General features: G+C 42.7%; 1 protein-coding gene across 1 annotated transcript; it reads right to left on the reverse strand.

Moving 5' to 3' along the window:
- Nucleotides 1-4,174: 4,174 nt before the first annotated feature.
- Nucleotides 4,175-8,303, reverse strand: MANSC4 (MANSC domain containing 4). The gene is made up of 3 exons (XM_087969059.1): nt 8,075-8,303; nt 6,078-6,212; nt 4,175-4,956 (listed from the first exon to the last, which is right to left on the reverse strand). Exons 1-3 carry the CDS (start codon nt 8,301-8,303, stop codon nt 4,271-4,273), a joined length of 1,050 nt encoding a protein of 349 aa, XP_087825185.1. The 3' UTR covers nt 4,175-4,270.
- Nucleotides 8,304-19,381: the final 11,078 nt, after the last annotated feature.

Genomic DNA, 19,381 nt, shown 5'->3' on the forward strand with positions numbered 1-19,381 from the left:
TCAGGGTAAAGGTGTATTATCTGTGGAACTGAAATTCATAATGCTTTTATGTTTGCTATATAGTAACCTGATAGGAGGCAGAAACAAACATGCTCAGAATTTCAGTTTAGGTGTAGCTTTATGTCAATCTGTCTTGTCTAATGGTCAGTGGCCAGACTTCAAGATGATTATGATGGAAATACATTGTAATATCTTTTTTTAAAAAAAATAAACTTTCTTAATTTTACAATTAAAATAGAGAAACAACACGTATATAAATGTGAGAAAGAAAAAGGAAACGAAAGAAAAGTAGAAAGAAAAATCAGAAAACAAGTAAGAACAGTTTCATCCTCGACAGTTTGTGGGACCTTATTTTCAACTTTATTTTATAACCTCTGTACAATTAATCCTTGTGCAAATATAGATAGATAGATAGATAGATAGATAGATAGATAGATAGATAATAGATAGTCACTACTACAATTACATTGTAATATCTTTATATGCAAAAATACAAATGTCTTGTGTGTCCAATCACACTTGGCCAATAAAGAATTCTAATTCTATTCTATTCTACTCTACTCTAGCTCAATTTGTGAAAAGTAAAAAGGAGGGTAGAGGAAAAAGTGATAAATGCTTGTATGTCAGAGTTGCCTTAATTAATTTTGCCTTTAATCATGGACTCCCTTAATGGACTTAAGCAATTTCAGTCTTCTAAAGACAATATGAAGATAACTCTCATATTTAAGTAAACCTGAGTTGAGGAACTATGACAGTGATGGCTAACATTTTTTGGCTCCCGTGTCGAAAATTGCGTGCGCACTCGTGTGCCAGCATCCAGAAGGCAATGTGCGTGGGGGGCCCCACCCCCTGTACATACATGCTTGACCCCCACACATGCACCACATGCCTCTGATGCGTGTTCAATCCTTCCACACGCCATGCATCTCTGCGCATACACGTGAGACCCCACCGTGCACCACGCAGGTCTGCGCAGCACGTGTCTCCTGCACACCCACCACCCCCTGCACATGCGCACCAGATATCCAACAATCAGTTGTCGGGCAGGCAGCGTGCGTGTATGCACAGTGGGGCTCTTCTGGGTGACCCCTCGCGTACTGGCAGAAGTAGCTGCGCAGGGGTGGGATTCAAATATTTTAACAACCAGTTCTGTGGGCATGGCTTAGTTGGTGGGCATGGCTTGGTGGTCATGTGACTGGCTGGGCATGGTCAACTCAACATCTTTCACATTGAGGCACACATCTCCTCGCCTGGCCTCTCATGACTATGGGGATGCTGCAAGAGTCATAAGTGTGAAAAATGGTCATAAGTCACTTTTTTCAGTGCCATTGTAACTGAATGGTCGCTTCACACAAGCAAAGTACCAGCAAAGGAGGGGGGAAAAAAGGGTGAACTTCCAGAGAAGTTCCAGGGACAGGAAGTCTAGTCCTGCCAAGAATGTAATAAGGGTTAATGGAGAGGCAGTTTCTGTAAGCAACCCCAGAATGTTTCCTTCCTGCCTTCCTTGCAGGATTAGGCCAGTAATTTCTTCTAACAACCGGTTCTCCGAACTGCTTAGAATGTTAACAACCGGCTCTAGTGAATAGGTGTGAACTGATAGAATCCCACCCTTGGCTCTGCGTGCCAATTCCGGCACACGTGCCATAGGTTTGCCATCATAGATCTATGAGCTAAGAATTAAAGGCATGCATGAAATAGAAAAGATGGCTACTTTTAAGACTTGTGGGCCTCAATGTGCAGAATTCAGGGAAATTCATGTTGGTTGAGGGATTCTGCAAGTTGAAATCCACAAGTCTTAAAATTGCCAAGTTTGGAGGCCTCCCTGGTCCAAAGGAATGGAACTGGAATCAGACAGGATGCCACAGAGCAGGGGTCTCCAACCTTGGCCACTTTAAGACTTGTGGACTTCGACTCCCAGAATTCCTCAGCCAGCTTTGCTTTAAAGTGGTACCTAGCTTTGCTGGCTGAGGAATTCTGGGAGTTGAAGTCCACAAGTCTTAAAGTGGCCAAGGTTGGAGACCCCTGCCATAGAGGACAAACAGGCCCCAAGAGCAATCCCTGTACTTCTTTGTGTTACTTTTCTAATCACAAAAGTGGCTGAAGTGATAGTGTAGACCCGTGATGGCGAACCTATGGCATGCATGCCACAGGTGGCACACAGAGCCATTTGTGCCAGCACACGAGCTGCAGGCAAACTTATCTCACTGCATATGTGCGTGCCTCACAGCTGATTTTTGGTGGGTTTGAGGCCTTTTTTGGACTCCTAAAGGCTTCAGGAAGGTTTCTGCAGGCTTTGCAGGCAGAAAACTAGCCCTGTTTTGTCACTTCCTGTTTTTCTGAAAATACTGGGGGCGGGGGAGGTGCACGTATTGCCTTCTGTGTGCTGGGACGCGAGTGCGCAAGTGCAAAGGTGCACACAATTTTTGGCACAGGAGCCCAAAAAGGTTAGCCACCACTGACCCAGGGGTGGGATTCTACCAGTTTGCACCTATTTGCTAGAACCGGTTGTTAACATTCTAAGCAGTTCGGAGAACCAGTTGTTAGAAGAAATCACTGGCCTAATCCTGTAAGGAAGGCAGGAAGAAAACATTCTGGGGTTGCTTACAGAAACTGCCTCTCTGTTAACCCTTATTACATTCTTGGCAGGACTAGACTTCCTGTCTCTGAAACGACTCTGGAGTTTTTTCCCCTCCTTTGCTGGCACTTTGCTTGTGTGGAGTGACCATTCAAAGTTACAATGGCACTGAAATAAGTGACTTATGACCCCTTTTCACACTTATGACTGTTGCAGCATCCCCACAGTCATGAGAGGCTAGGCGAGGAGATGCGTGCTTCGATGTGAGTGATATTGAGTTGGCCACACCCAGCCAATAACATGACCACCAAGCCATGCCCACCAACTAAGCCACGCCCACAGAACTGGTTGTTAAAAAATTTGAATCCCACCCCTGAAACTGACCTATACCATTCCAGACAAGTGGCTCTCCACAAATTCTGGAGGCAAGCAATTCCACTGATCCACTCACTGTCAGGAAATTTGTCCATCTCTCTTCAATGGCCTTCTAGCCATTACTTCTTGTCCTGCCCTCAGTGGTTTGGAGAATAAATTGATCCCTGATTTTTTGCAACAGCCCCTCCCTCAGATATTGGTAGATTATTATCATGTCAATCAGGGGTGGGATCCGAGCGGCATAACAACCGGTTTCGGGGAGCACTTGCATGCGCATCAAACACATGCTACATGCACTGCGACTACCAGCTCCAGCAAGCATTTACCTTCTCCAGCTGACGAGCGGCACTCAGACGTGCCGTGTAAAGCAGCTGAGGAGGAAAACGCAGCCACTAAAGGACAGCCTAGAGCCCGGGCAGGCGGGTGGGCCAAACAGCAGACCAAAACCTCGTCCCAGCGAACCGGTTCAGTGTCAGCTGCTCTTTGGAGCTACCGGTTTTATAGAACCAGATCGAACCAGTAGGATCCCACCCCTGATGTCAACTCTAATCCTTCTCTTTATTAGACTAGACATTCCTTCAATCCTTTCCTTGTACAGTTTAGTGTTCTGTCCCACCTGTATCCACAGATGAAAATCTCAAGTTACAGAGTTCAAATACTTTACGTAAACAAAACCAGAGACAGAAGATTCAATTGCTCTGTTTTCACAGTCCTTTGGCAATCCTCCTAGAATCTGTCTGTCAATTCTGTATAGTTCGTAAATCACAACGCTGTAGTCAAACGCACTTCTTTCCAAAGCAATATCCACTTGTTTCCAGCAAAGATTACGAACTCGTACGCTCCCTTATATCCTCTGAGAGGGGCATGTCATTAATCCTTTGCTGGACGTCTCTTTTCTAATTGAGATTGACGTCTCAATCTTCTCCTAGTCCTGGCATCCAGCCAGCATCCGGCAGTTTCATTACCGCTTGAAGCCTCTGACACACTTTCCTGATTAACAGTTAACACCTGAGGTGCAATCAGGGAAGTAGATTCAAGGGTGGGAGTAGACTCTGAAACCACCAATAAATCAGGTTCATATCTCAGATCAACTCCTCTCCCTCTACTTGACTCCCCTCTAAGTCACTTAATAATGCAGGCTCGAATCTCAGTGCCAGATCTTCTTCATTGCTCGAACCCACATCTGCTGACTGATCAGGTTCAAATCTCGGAGTCACAACAGTTTAGCCTCCAGATCCCGTATCATCTTTATTGCTTGCCTCTGCACCCTTCCCTTCGTCTACCTTCCCTTCCCTTCCTGATGAATTTGGAATCTGACCATTAAAAACTACTTTTAATGGCAGTGTATTTTATGACTTGGTTGGGTGCTGATCTTCCTTTCTGCCTTGGTTTATAACGACCTCTCCTTTTCCATCCTGTTGCCAAAAATAGACCGCAGCAGCAGCACATGAAAGCCAACGAAGAACAAAGTACAATCAGAGGGAACCAGGCCCCCTTTCCCGCCGTCTCCTGTGTGGGCCACTGGCCTTCATCATCAGAACTGTTGTTCCTTCCGCTGTAGACTTTGGTTTCATTCAAGGGTTTGCTGTTATTGGGAAGGACCTCACTGGGTGATAGCGGCGCCGTCCAGATAAGTGCAGGCACAGAGACAGGAGATGTCTTGACCTTATCTGAAGTGGTAGTAGAGGTGTTCCTCCTTGGAAGAATCTCAGCTGCTTTCACTGAATGGTCTATCGCTGAAGCCGCCGCCATCAACGTGACGGGTGAGTTCTTGAGGGCAGCATCTACTGCTGAGCTCCTGCTCGTCCTGTCCATGTCTGGCTTTGGGGCTGTTGTGGAAGAGGAGGCCTCCAGGAAAAGGAATCTTGGGGAAGAGAGTTCACCCTGGTCTGTTACTAGGTCAGCGACCCGTGCCCCGCCATGCCTCTCCCATTTATTAAAAGAAGACCTGGTGTTTATATCTTTGAACGAGAGCTTCTCAAAAACAAGAAGGTCAGGATCAACGCCTGGGAAAACAGAAGCCAAGAAAGAAGAAAGTTTTAATTTCTCTCCTCTCATCCAATGGCACCTGATCTATAGGCTTATCTCCACCAACTTTGCATTGTGCGCCAGTTACATCTCTTCCAGAACAAGAGAGGCCCTCCACTTAGTCACTCAAGCCCTGGTCATCTCCCAACTGGACTATTACAACATTCTGTACATGGGCCTAACCTTGAAAACTATCCAGAAGTTTCAACTGGTGCAGAATGTGGCCGCATGAGCTACTGTGTTTCCCCAAATATAAGACCGTGTCTTATATTAATTTTTGCTCCAAAAGATATATTAGGGCTTACTTTTGGGGAAATACGGTACTATATGCATTCGTTTGGCTGATGATCTTGCCTGGGCTTATTTTGGGGGATAGGGCTTATATTACCAGCATTCTGAAAAAAAAATCATGCTAGGGCTTATTTTCAGGTTGGGTGTCCAAAGATGGGCACATTTAACATCTCTGCTCCATGAACTGCATTGGGTGACAGTTTGCATCTGGGTCCAGTCCAAGGTTTTGGTAATTACCTATAAATCCCTACATGGCAGGCGTGGGCAACTATGGCCCTTTTATGAATTATGGACTTCAACTCCCAGAATTCCTGAGCAAGCTATGTTTTATATTTTCTTTGAATAAACTAAAAGATTATACAGGAAAAAGTTTGTTAAACAAACAAACAAACAAAAAATGCAAACAAGCAAACTTCATATCTGGATACTTTCTAAAAAAGCAAGTTCTACAGTAAAAAAACAAACTTATGACATCATATAGCTCAGCAATCAAAGCATCCTAAAATGGTATAATAATAATAATAATAATAATAATAATAATAATAATAATAATAATAATAATAATAATAATAATAATAATAAACTATTAATTATTATTATTAACTCATAGAAGACGACTAGATATTTGGTACTTCCTTCCAGCTTCTTTGCTATAAAGTTTTACCTTAATTTTTTTTAAAAAAAAATTGGATTATAGTTATGCACATGTGCAAATCACTATTTCCCCCGAATGTGCATTAATGCATACTTTGAGGGAAATGGGCAGTTCAGAAATATAATAAACAAACAAATAAACCATCAAGCAAACCTGGTGTAATATTGTAGAGGATCACACTGCTTGTAGGTTTTACTATGCAGCTTTCCAGCACCGGGCAATACATATGAATGCAGTTTACATCACGGATATTGGTTTTGTAGTAGAAAACAGCTAAGTTACAGGAAACTAAAAAGTAGAGAGACAGGAAAGTTTTAAGCTGAGTCCTGATGCTGAATGAGCTTTGTCAGACTGTGGAACATATTAATTTTTTTAAAAAATCCTTTAATTAGGGTGCTAAAAATTATCGTTCTGTAGGCATCTCTCTTTCCACCACCAAATCTTGATTTAAAAAATCATCCCCCCCACCCCAAAAGGATTAAACAGATTATCTTTCTAATGAGTTGTTGTTTTCATACATTTTTTGCCTAAGAACCAAGACCAGGTTATATGCTGTCAGGATTATGTGTCACAATGCCTCACCCTATGAAAACAAGGGATTGTCTTGTGCCAAATCAGTATTCCAATAATGGACAAATTCAGTCCTTCAGCTCTTATTTCAGTTAGGTGCCTTTATCCCACCAGCCCACAGCACGCATGAGAGACAGAATTGTGCAAGAGAATTGTTCTTTGTTTGAAAGTTCAGCTCTGGCGGCCATTGACCAGGGCCTGAAGAAATGCAAGAAAGGATCTAAAAAGATCTCTAAAATGTTTTTTCTGCCTTAACCATGCCAGGTAAATGCCCTTATGCCAGTCACTCTCTCTAAGCCCCACTCACCTCAGAAGGTTGGTAGGGGGGGGGAAAGGAGGAAGAAGGAGTGTGCTGGTTAGACAGTATATAGTTAGTTTGGGAATGAGAGCTGTCCCCTTAAGAGAATCCCTCATGGGAAATGTAGTTAATGCCGCATGGGAGATGTAGTTCATGTCATGTGGTCACATCTGTACTCCTGATTGGTCATTGAATTGACCTCTGGTTGGGTTGAGGGGAGTTTTGGTCATTCCTACCTGGACCCCAGCATCATGCTGGAGTCTTCCTTTGCTGTATCATTATGGGATGAAAATAATTATCTTTTCACACTATGAAGATGACAATGCAAAGATTGGACATTAGATGAATCTCAACATAACTGTGAGTTATACCTTGAGGATGCCTGATATAATCCAATAAAGAAAGTTTGTATGGAAGCCTTTGCAGTGTTTAGCTCCTTATCTCAGGTATTTTGGGAAGATAAATATTGCCTGGGACAAGATAAGGAGTATTATGTATAGTTGCTGCCTTGAGTTATTAGGAAAAATAATAAAGGTGGGATAGAAAGAAAGAGAGAGAGAGAAAGAAAGAAAGAAAATGGGAGAGAGTGGGGAGGAAGGAAAAGAAGAAAGAAAGAGAGAGAGAGAAAGAAAAGAAAGAAAAAGAAAAGGGGAGGGAGGGAGGGAGGAAGGGAAGGGAAGGAAGAAGAAAGAAAGAAAGAAAAAAGAGAGAGAAAGAAAGAGGGAGGGAGGGAGGAAAAAGGAAAGGAAAGGAAGAAAAAGAAAAAGAAAAAAGAAAGAAAGAAAGAAAGAAAGAAAGAAAGAAAGAAAGAAAGAAAGAAAGAAAGAAAGAGGAAGGAAGAAGGGAAGGAAGGAAGGAAGGAAGGGAGTGGGGAGGGAGGCAGGAAGGAAAGGAAAGGAAAAAGAAAAAGAGATGAAGAAAGAGAGAAGGAAAAGAAAGAAACAAAGAAAGAAGGGAAGGAGGGGGAGGAAGAAAGGAAAGAAGAAAGAAAGAGAAAGAAAGAAGAAAGAGAAAGAGAAAGAAAGGGAGAGAGGGGGAGGAAGGAAAGAAAGAAAGAAAGAAAGAAAGAAAGAAAGAAAGAAAGAAAGAAAGAAAGAAAGAAAGAAAGAAAGAAAGAAAGAAAGAAGGAGGGAGAGAAGGAGGAGTGAAGGAAGGAAGGAAGGAAGGACGAAAGAAAGAAAGAAAGATAATATTTTGCCTTGCTTTTGAATAGGTAAAAAAGTATCTTAAATGTTGACACACCAAGTGGCTAACCCTTTTATTTTTCACGCGGAGTCCCTACCGTCTTTGAGGACGCAGCAGGCTCGGCTGCATTGTCCGGCAGTGGATGCAGCATAAACGTTGAGGATGTGAGCGCCTTGCTTCTGGGAATGCTCCAGGTCAATCGAAAGACCTGGGAACCGTCGGATCCAGCAGTTTTTGTAAAACGTGGTGGGTGAGCAAAGGCCTTCCGATCTGCACACCCAGGCCCAAAACAGGAGGGCTTCTGAAAGAGCCACTAGCAGAAACATCTCAGAAACATTTCTTATTTTTATTTCTTATTCTCCAGGGCAGAAGAAATGCTGAACGAGAGAAACTCAGCACTGCCTGGCAGGACAACCGATTTGCAGCCAGTAGCTGTTAACTTTCCACCGAATTAGGAAGCCATTTGCAAACGTACGGAATAATCATCGCTCCCCATTTTTTCTGCAGCTGCTTGAACTTCCTGAGATAGATCTGGAGTTCATTAATGACACCTGGGAGAATAAAGAATTTCCAGCTATTACTTTTTGGGCCAGAAATGTATAGCTTTCTCCCTTGAAAGGGAGGGAGGGAGTCTGCGATGCATCCTAATGAGGGACAATTTTTGAAGTTTTCCCCAATTGGTGACTTTAAAAGAAAAGAAAAAAAAGCCAACGGTTTATTTTAGGTCTAGAAAATGATTCTAGAACTTCTTGGTTTAGGCTCTAAACCAAGGTACCTTTGAAATGGCCCTGTTCTTTTCTGTATTGTGGTTCGCTGGTAGCAGGTGAGGACGGCTGAGGTTTCAGAGAGCGAGGATTCAGATGAGGGCCCTGCGTGTGATGCAGGGACGGGGCCAGGACCATCAGGGAGTGGAGTGCTGCTTTTGGAGATTGTGGAGGCTGGCAGCAGTGATGAAGAGGTCCCCGAGGAGCCTGTGCCCAGTGCGCGCAGGGCTGCTCAAAAGAAAGAGGTGACTCAGGAGTAAGGCTGCAAGCAAGCCCCTCCCTTAAGAGATCAAAGCCAGCTGAGAAATCGGAGTTCTTTGCAGGAAGCAAATAAGTTTTTGCACTCAAGCCTTGTGGAGGTTCGGAGTATCTTGGTTGGTGTTTGGAGACTCTTTGTCTTTGAAATATTTCTTAGTAACTTTATCTAGTGTTCTTGGCAACCTTGCACAACCTTGGCAAGGCTCGTTCTTATCAGAGACAATTCGTTTGAAACAGCCTTTTAACCAGGAAGGAACGGAATTCATAAAGAATCATTAAAAGGTTTTGCTGTTACCTCCATTTTGTGTTTGTTTCCTTGGAACAAGGTTTGGGTCAGAACAATCTGCTTACTTTCCTTGCAGTAGAAATTCTGCAGTTGCTCCATTCAAGAATTACTCTATTAAAAACTCAATTAGAATCTGTTTTTCTAAACACCCTTATTTTGCATCCTGAGAAAGGACAGCTGTTGGCCTTCTTCCAATAACAAAGTTGGAAGGGACCTTCGAGGTCTTCTAGTCCAGTCTCCTGGTCAAGCAGAATACCCTATACCAGGGGTGTCCAACCTTGGCAACTTTAAGACTTGTGGACTTCAACTCCCAGAATTCCTCAGCCAGCAAAGCTGGCTGAGGAATTCTGGGAGTTGAAGTCCACAAGTCTTAAAGTTGCCAAGGTTGGACACCCCTGCCCTATACCATTATGGACAAATGGTTGTCTAGCTTCTTCTTAAAAACCTCCAGTGATGGAGCATCCACAACTTCTGGAGGGAAACCGTTCCACTGATTAATTGGAAATTTCTCCTCAGTTCCACGTTGGATCCTACCCGTTCTTTCTTAGTCTATCCCTCAGGTGCTTTGTATAATAGGGTGGCCCCTTCTTCTCAAGTATTGAAAGACACCTATCACATCACCCTTACTCGGGGGTGGGGCTGCTGGGGGTTCACAAGGGTTCGGGAGAGCCCCTAGCTCAGATTCTGCACAGTTGGGAGAACCCCCAAATCCCACTCCTGGCTGGCCCTGCCCCCCCCCATCCCTCCCCTCCCAGGAGTCCCCACCGGGCCTGTTTTGGATGCAGGTTCAAGATTTATCTGTGTCCTCAGGGTCACCTGTGTCCATTCACTGCAGAAAATCTCCTGCAGAAAGCACAGCTCTGTAACACAGTCCTTTCAGCTGTTTCAAGAAGGCTCTCCACACCCATTTGCACCACTCAGGTGATCCTGAGGACACAGATAAACCTCCAGGTGACATCAACGACTCTCTAAAAGAATGCAAATAACCAGTTGTCTGCAAGGAGTACAAATCCTTCCATTCCCCTCCATCCAGTCAGAATTAAAGAAGCTTCTTAGATGAGAAGCAAAACGACTTCAAAGAAAAACCAGAAAGTCCAGTTACCTCCTGAAAATGCACCTTTGGGACAACCATGCAAGGGTGGGATCCTAGCGGTTCAGACTGGTTCTATAGAACTGGTTGTTACGATTCTACACAGTTCTGGTTGGCCCCGCCCCTCTCCACCCCTCCCCTCTTTTCCAAGTCAGTCCTTTTCATGCAGGAGCAACATCATGTGCATGCCCGACATCGCTGACTGCATTATCCCCCACCCAGGTATTTATTTCTTTTTTTTCCTCTTGATGATCAGCTGTTCTGACGATCAGCTGTGCAAGGATCCCCCTCGCTGTCTTACTGCTTCATCCAGGAGGCTTCCCTGAGGCCCAGGAGGCAAAAAGGAGCATGTAGTGTGTGTGTGTGTGTGTGTGTGTGTATGTGTGCTGGGCAGCCCCCCCGCCCCGTGCCCCCCCCGTGCCCCCCGTGCCACCTCTCCTGCACACTCCATTTTTTTGCCTTCCTGTGCCTTGGGAGCAAAAATATCCCCCAAGGGGTTTCCCTGAGGCCCAGGAGGCCAAAAAATGGAGCATGGTGTGTGTGTGTGTGTGTGTGTGTATGTGTGCTGGGCAGCCCCCCGTGCTCCATTTTTTTGTCTTCCTGGGCCTCATGGAAGCCTTCTGGAAGCAAAATGCCCTCCCCCAGGAGGCTTCCCTGAGGCCCAGGAGGCAAGGGATGCATGGGGGGGCGGTTTGCTGCAAAAAAAGAAGCCACACCCACCCAGTCGCATGGCCACCTAGCCACGCCCACAGAACCGATTGTTAAAAAATTTGAATCCCACCCCTGCCTGGATGACTGAGAATCTCCATAGACAGTGCCTTTGTAACTTTGAACGATCACTAAACTAAGGGTTGTAAGTGGAGTATTACCTGTACCAGGTTGCTACTTAATGGTAAACAAACAAATAGAAATAAATGAATGGCAGATTTACCTCTTAGATGCCTTCCTAGATCTTCCTGCTATGATTCAAATTGACCTCGTTTAAGATTTGCAAACGATTTCACTTTGTCCAACAATAAACCGATCATTCCTATTCTGTTTCCCTCTAGATTAGTAATTCTCAACCTGCCAAAAACAGAAACAAAAGGTACCTGGTCATTGTTAATAAAGCTCCATCAACAATACAGCATTCAGAACAAGAATAAAACGTTATTTTCCCGAAATTACAACTTGGCGCAAATTCTATGATTTGCAAAAAGTAAGGGTATTTTTTCACAGTCCAAGTTGGAAGCTCGAGTTAGTGTTGATTAAGGATTGAGAAAAGCCCTTACTTTAGAGCCGGTCTACAGACAGCTGCCTGCTAGCAAGATGAATGGAGAATGAAAATTTCTCTCTTTGCGTGGAGAGAAAATGGCAGGTTCTGCTCGATTGACATTGGATACCTGGTAATTAACCCTTTTTCTGCCAAGGACCTTAGCTGGAACTGCAGAAAAATCCATTGCCAAACAAGTAAAAATACAAATGTAATTTACTGACGTTATCGTTTACTACAGAATTAATAATAGTAGAACATGAAGAGAGATCCAGATTGCATCTCCTTCAGGGTATACTTACATTACGTACTAAATATCTACGGGATATTTGTCCCCCCCAAATTCTTTTAATGCTTCCCAGCAAAACAGTATTTCAGTTATTCTTATAATACAAATGTTTATAATCCTTTTTTAAAAACAATTTTATTTGGGTTTTCACAAAACAAAAAGAAAAATAAAACATCTTTTTTTTTAGTGAACAGCATGGTTCCACATCTCCATACAGATATAATTTCAGTTACATGTTCATCTTTCATATTCAGTTTCTTATCTTATCATTACTTTATATATTCTGTATTTGTTTTTACTCAAATACTTCCCTCAGGCTTATTTTATAATTTTCTCATTCATTTTCAAATCTATTTCATTTCCTTTTCAAAATGTCCATAAGTTCACGATCATTGTACTTATACTTTTATCTGTCCTGTTTACAATTTCACTACATATTCTTATATCACCATTTCCCAAAAATTTCCTCCACATTTCAAATATTACAAAACAAAACAAGGTCTCCTGTAATTACCATTTAGAATGTGACACCTGTATATCTTATAATTAGTTCCCTTTCAAATCCCATTAAACATTCTTCTTTTAAATTGTCCCCTTAAACAATTATAACATTCATCATCTAAAAATGTGGATAATCCTTGACTTACAACCACTCGTGTAGTGACTGTTCTAAATTACAATGGCATAGAAAAAGTGACTTACAATTGATTTTTACATCTACGACTGTTGTATGTGATCAAAATTCGGATGCTTGGCAACTGGCATGTATTTATGACAATTGCAGTGTCTTGGGGTTATGTGATCACCTTCTGTGATCTTTTTGGCAAGAAAGTCAATGGGGAAGCAAGATTCACTTAATGAATCTAAGTGTTACAAAGTTGACAACTGCAGTGATTCATGGACAACTGTGGCAAGGAAGGTCATCAAACGTGTCAAAACTCACTTGATGTCTGTCTTGCTTAGCAGCAGAAATTTTGGTTCAATTGTGGTTATAAGTCAAGGATGACCTGTGTACTTTTTCTCACCTCATAGTTAAGTGATTTGTTCACTAGGATTCCCAGATTTCTCTCACAATTAGATCCCTCAACATGGTAGATGCTGGGTTCAATGGAAGAGATGTAAGGTCATAGCAAATCTTCATCCCCTGTAAATGAAGTTCTGGAAGACTCTAGGTAGACTCTGTACCAGTGGTCTCTAAATTTGGCAACTATTAAACTTACGGACTTCTCAACTCCCAGAATTCCTCAGCCAGCTGGCCAGGGAATTCTGGGAGTTGAAGTTTACAAGTCTTAAAGTCATCAAGCACTGAGAACCCTACTCTTTACAATGAAATGATGATGGGCCCAATTAAGGGTGTAGTTCAGGGGTCTTCAAACTTGACAGCTTTAAAACTTGTGGACTTCAACTCCCAGAATTCCTCCTCCAGTCACGTTAGCTCAGGAATTCTGAGAGTTGAAGTCCACAAGTCTTAAACCTGCTAAGTTTGAAGACTCTTGGTGTAGTTAGCCAAATATATAGATCTTCAAACTTGATAGCTTTAAGACTTATGGACTTCAACTCCCAGAATTCCTCCTCCAGTTGTGTTAGCTCAGGAATTCTGAGAGTTGAAGTCCACAACCACAAGTCTAAAACTTGCCAAGTTTGAAGACCCTTGGTTTAGAATGACACCCGCCTTGGGAATGCCAGAGTCCAGTGTAGGCAAATCAAACACCACATTGAATATCACAGCCTTCTCAGAAGACCAGGCCTGCACAAGAAGCCTTTTCTTCAGAGAATAAGCAATTTATCTCTGACCTGAGGCTGTAACAGGACCTCTTCCCTTGAGAGAGGCAGGCAGAAATTGCACCTGCTTGAGGTTGGGTTGCATAACAGAGCCACAATCGGAGAACACAAGTCCTTTCTCTGTTGTGGTGACAGTGGAGATCTGTGATCCACGGAAGACCCTTCCTTGGAAAAGAACTTGGGTTGGTTTTCACCCCCTAGTAACACTAGAGAAGGGGCACCTGCATATCTTTTGAACACAGATGTCGAGCGCAATGTAAGGACAAAGACGAGATGGTGTGCTTGTAAGAAATGAAGGCCAGGAGGAATATTTCAAGTATTTTAATTTCAGCATTGCCAAGGATTTGAATATGCACATCATTTTTTATCAGATCCATTTCAATAACAACAACAAAAACCCTTATCCGATTAACAAACTTTAACAAAGTTAAAGTTTTCAATTTTTTTTCTACCTTAAGCACAAAGTCCAGAAGAGGTTTCAAGCAGAAGCAAAGTTAATACTGTAGTATCCTTTTCTTTCATCAAAACAGTCAATTTAGCCACCTTCGCTAACTCCATCCATTTTTGCAGCCATTTGTCCATTGTGGGAATCAAAATATCCTTCCATTTCTGTGTGTAATTCTTCCTCGGTCAGCATATATAATAGCAGAGTTCCATTGTTTTTCAAGTTCTTTATCCATTATGCCCAAGAGAAAAGCCTCCAAATTTATCTTTATAGTCCCCTTAAGAATCTTCTGTATTAAGAAATGAATCCTACTCCAATATTTCTTTGTTTTGTCACATGACCACCATAAATGGTAAAAAGATAGAGTTCAGAGCTGATCAACCGAGAAGATAAGGGCTCTGGAGGTTAAATTGTATGGTGAATGGTTGAGGGAATTTGGTATGTCTACACTCTCGAAGAGAAGGATCAGGGCAGAGAGTCACTGAGAGCACTCAGTCTACTTATTCTCCACAGGACCAGAGGACAGGACAAGAAACTTGTTAAAAGAGAGATCCAACCTAGAACTACGGAGAAATTTCCTGACAGTGATTACAATTAATCAGTGGAAGTCTTGCCTGCAGAAGTTGTGGATACTCCACCACTGGAGAGGTTTTTTTGAAAGAGATTGGACAGCCATTTGTCCGAAATGGTATAGGGCCATGATGGTGAACCTATGGCATGCGTGCCACAGGTGGCATACAGAGCCATTTGTGCAGGCACGTGAGCCCCAGTCAAACTTACCTGCACTGTGCATGTGCGCGCCTCCCAGTTCGTTTTCAGCCCGTTTGAGGCCTTTTTCAGCCTCCCAGAGGCTGGAGGGAAGCCTCTGCAGCCTTTGGAGGCTGAAAAACAGGCCCGTTTCATCACTTCCAATACTTCCGGTTTCGTCACTTCCGGTATTTGGAGATTTTGCCATGTTTTCAAGTCTGAAATTCTTGCTCCTGCCCTGCCAAACTAATTACTTCAGTTTGGCTTGATTGGACTTAAAGTGACAGTTTGTTTTGACCATGTTTTGGACTTAATTTTCTGCAGTCAAAGGCTGTTCCTGGGAGAGTTTTTCTCCAGAAAGAAGGTAACTTGGACATTTGGGGCAAAGTTGGAGCTAATAAAGGGACTCTTATTATCTGACTGTGTTGCCTTTGTGCCACATCCCGGGTCATCACAGTAACTCTATTACCATGCAATAGATGAAAAGAAGAATCCCCTTTGATGGTTTGATTTTCTCCATTATACATGTGAGGTCCATAATCACAATCCCATTATCCACCATTTTCCTCCCCGCTAAGACTGGAAAATGTCAGCATTACCCCATTTAATCATTTAATCAGATTTTTGCTGCTATTGGTAACCTTTCTTTTCCAAGGATTTTTGTTGCTATGATAATGAGACCATGTGGGTCACAATGATTCATGTATTACTGATCTCAAAGCCAATAAACATATCTTTTTATCGTATAAATATGGATGACAAGAAAAAGGAATTCTTCTTTAAAGAATCTTCAAATAGCTGTTGTTAATAATTGCTAGCAGGCCAAAAGGGTCTCTCCTGAGGGATTTTCTTTCCTTTTTCCTGTCATAACATATTTATACTATAAGATTTAGTAGGTTCTTATTCCAGTGGTACTTCTCTTTCTGTTGCTTATACCAGATTAAAAAACAAAACAGTTTCTCTCAGACATGCCAGTAGATTAAAACTGTAGAAAGATGAGGTCCTACTGCTACAGGAAGGTTTATGAAAAAAAAAAAGATAATTGGGTGGGTGAACTGTCATAAAAGCCCCTTTGTCTATCTGTATTTTTTGTTTTTGTTTTTTAAGAAAAATGGTTTGCATTGAGGTTTGGCAATATTGAGAAGTCTGGGTTCACCAGTTCCTTGAGTCTCCATCTTCACTTTGGACTGACTCATAATTGTTAGGAGAAGGGTTAATTGGGGGAAAACTAGACCATGATTGCTTGCCTCTAGGGATATTTAAATGAAATCCAATTTCCACTTTCAGAGAAGCTCCTGGCAAGAGGAGAATCCAGGGAGGCGTCAACAAGCAGATCTCAGACTAGAGACACAATTACATAAATAAATCTGTATCTCTAAAGCCGCCAAACAAACCCCCAATTATCCAGCCTCTTGGAAAGATGGAAGGAAAAAATCCGTGGCTTTAAAGTGGGTCTTTTATTTTTTTGCGCATTGCTGAAGTCCAATTCTTTGGGCATGGAAGGTTTCCTTCTTGCCAGCAATGAGGAGATTAAACTAGCCCAGCAGTGATGTCTGAAACTCTCTTGTTGGATAACTTTATACCTGGAGATGGGCAAAAACTGAGAGATTGCATTGGACTGAAGCTTGGCAGACAGAACTCACGGTTGATTGGGGGTTTGTTTATCTGATTAAGAAAGACATTTAGGAAAGATGGTTTGCTAGTTGTCACTTCTTACAAACTTGGAAGACACAATGGCTTCACCAAAGCCCACTTTTTTCCTGCCCAGATCATCACATTGCCCAACTGATCAGCCAGCAAAAATAATTTCAACAATTGCTTCTTTTTTCCTTTGCTTTGATTAGAAGATTAAAGCAATGAAGTTGTTCACACCTCTGCTTAGAACCTGACAGGTGTATTAGTTTATAAGTCCCAAGACCCATCCTAGGACCAATGAAGCTTCTGACAGTGCTTTTGGAAGGACAAAAGTCTTTAAATCTCAGCGTTCAAGGTCTTGATTTTGTTTGAGTTATTATATTGGCACATTTGCAGTGGGATGTCACTTATCTCCAGAGCTGCTATTAGCTACTTGTTTCTTGTGAATAAAAATACAAACAGGTAAAGGTTTTTCTTGCACATACTTGCTAGTCGTTTCCGGCTCTAGGGAGTGGTGCTCATCTCCATTACAAAGCCGAAGAGCCAGCATGGTCTGAAGATGTCTCCGTGGTCATATGGCCAGCATGACTAAACACCAAAGGTGCACGGAACGCTATTTTCTTCCTACCAAAGGGGTTCCTATTTTTCTACTTGCATTTCTACACGCTTTCAAACTGCTAGGTTGGCAGAAGCTGGGACAAGTAAAGGGAAGTCACTCCGTTATGTGGCACTAGGGATTCGAACCGCTGAACTACCGACCTTTCTGATTGACAAGCTCAGCATCTTAGCCACTGAGCCACCGCGTCCCTCATAACATGTCTTTAAATCAGCCTTTAAAATTACATACTTGTAGCTGTGTTATGGAAGAGGTTGGCAAGGACAGGAAAAAAACGTGATTCTTCAGATCTCTGTTAAGTCACATAGAAACATTTACTTCACGCCAAAACTTCAAAGAAAAACAAGAAAGTCCAGTTGCCACATGAAAAAGCACCTTTGGGACAACTGTGACCTGGATGACTGAGAATCTCTACAGACTTTTAGCTATACAATTTGGGATGAACACCCTTGGAATGGTGTGGGAGTAGGAATGGATTTCCAGAGGAAAAATTGCAGACTAAAGGAACTATTTGAACTACTCAAGTGACCCTGAGGACGTAGATAAACCTCCAAGTGGCCTCAATGCCTCTCTAAAAGGATGCAAATGACCAGGTGTCTGCAAGAAATATAAATCTTTCCATTCCCCACCATCCAGTCAGAGTTGAAGAAGCTTCTTGGATGAGAAGCGGAACATCTTCAAAAGAACAAACAAGGAAGTCCAGTTGTCTCTTGCAAAAAGCACCTTTGGGACAACCAAGACCTGGATGACTAAGAATCTCTACAAACTTTAGGGTATTTTTGGGTCGTTGATGCAAATAAACAACCATCAATTTAGAAACCTAGGTCATATCCATTTTTATATTGTCTTTTGATTCTAAACATAGGAAGGCTGAGCAAGATCTTGGTTTCCCAAAAATTCATTTAAATACTGAAGTTGTGTTTCTGCCAGGACTTGATTTAATGGAAAGCTAAAAGTCTGCAGAGATTCTCCGTCATCCAGGTCATGGTTGTCCCAAAGGTGCTTTTTTCAGGAGGCAACTGGACTTTCTTGTTCTTTCTTTTGAAGACATTTCGCTTCTCATCCAAGAAGCTTCTTCATCTCTGACTGGATGGTGGGGAATGGAAGGATTTATATTCCTTGCAGAAAGCTGGCCATTTGCATCCTTTTAGAAGGTGCTTGAAGCACTTGGAGGTTTATCTGTGTCCTCAGGATCACCTGAATGGTGCAAATGGTTCCTGTAGTCTGCAATTTTTCATCCTATCCTATCCTATCCTATCCTATCCTATCCTATCCTATCCTATCCCATCCATCCCATCCCATTCCATTCTGCAGGACTGCAGAAAAAACAGTTACTACCAACCTGCCTTCAATCGAGGACCTGTATACAGCACAAGTCAAAAAGAGGGCTGTGAAAATATTTACAGACTCCTCACATCCCGGACATAAACTGTTTCAACTCCTTCCCTCAAAACGACGCTATAGAGCACTGCACACCAGAACAACTAGACACAAGGACAGTTTCCCCCCCCCCGAAAGCCATCACTCTGCTAAACAAATAATTCCCTCAACACTGTCCCACTATTTACAAAGTCTGCACTACTATTACTATTAATCTTCTCATCACTCCTTATCACCCATCCCCTCTCACTTGTGACTGTAAGATTGTAACTTTGTCGCTTGTGTCCTTACGATTTTTATTGACTGTTTCCTAGTATGATTTGATTGCTTATTGTACCCTACGACTATTATTAAGTGTTGTACCTGATGATTCTTGACTCTTGATGAATGTATCTTTTCTTTTATGTACGCTGAGAGCATTTGCACCAAGACAAATTCCTTGTGTGCCCAATCACTTGGCCAATAACGAATTCTATGCTATGCTATGCTATGCTATGCTATGCTATGCTATGCTAATTCTATCCTATCCTATCCTATCCTATCCAAATCCATTCCTAATCCCACACCATTCCAAGGGTGTCAGAAAAACCTTCCAAGTAAGTCCAGTTGGACGATTTGAAGGAAAGTTTAATCTTGTGCCGATCCTACCCCGATCTTCCTCTACCGCCCGCCCCCCCGCCCCGCTTTTTCGCTCTCCAAAGAACTTCACATCGGCTGAAGGGGGAGCGAGCGAGCGAGCGAGCCAGCGGGGGCGCATCCCTCCCGCAGCCCAACTTGCAGGCGTTTCCAGCCGCTAGCCTTTTAGGGTTCTCCCGGCGGGCCGGAGGCTGCGGGGCGAGGCTCCAACCGGGCCCGCCCTC

This window comes from Notechis scutatus, chromosome 6 (genome assembly GCF_049901735.1).
Source record: "Notechis scutatus isolate UNSWTSFEM ecotype Mainland chromosome 6, rNotScu1.2, whole genome shotgun sequence".
In the NCBI taxonomy this organism is placed as follows: Eukaryota; Metazoa; Chordata; class Lepidosauria; order Squamata; family Elapidae; genus Notechis; species Notechis scutatus.

Excerpts from the sequence above, each read along its gene's own strand:
- MANSC4 (XM_087969059.1), bottom strand. The coding sequence starts at position 8,303 with ATGTTTCTGCTAGTGGCTCTTTCAGAAGCCCTCCTGTTTTGGGCCTGG. Across the intron at positions 6,213-8,074 it reads CTGCTGCGTCCTCAAAGACG|TTTCCTGTAACTTAGCTGTT; the intron begins GTAGGGACTCCG and ends TCTACTTTTTAG. Across the intron at positions 4,957-6,077 it reads CCTCTACAATATTACACCAG|GCGTTGATCCTGACCTTCTT; the intron begins GTTTGCTTGATG and ends CTGTTTTCCCAG.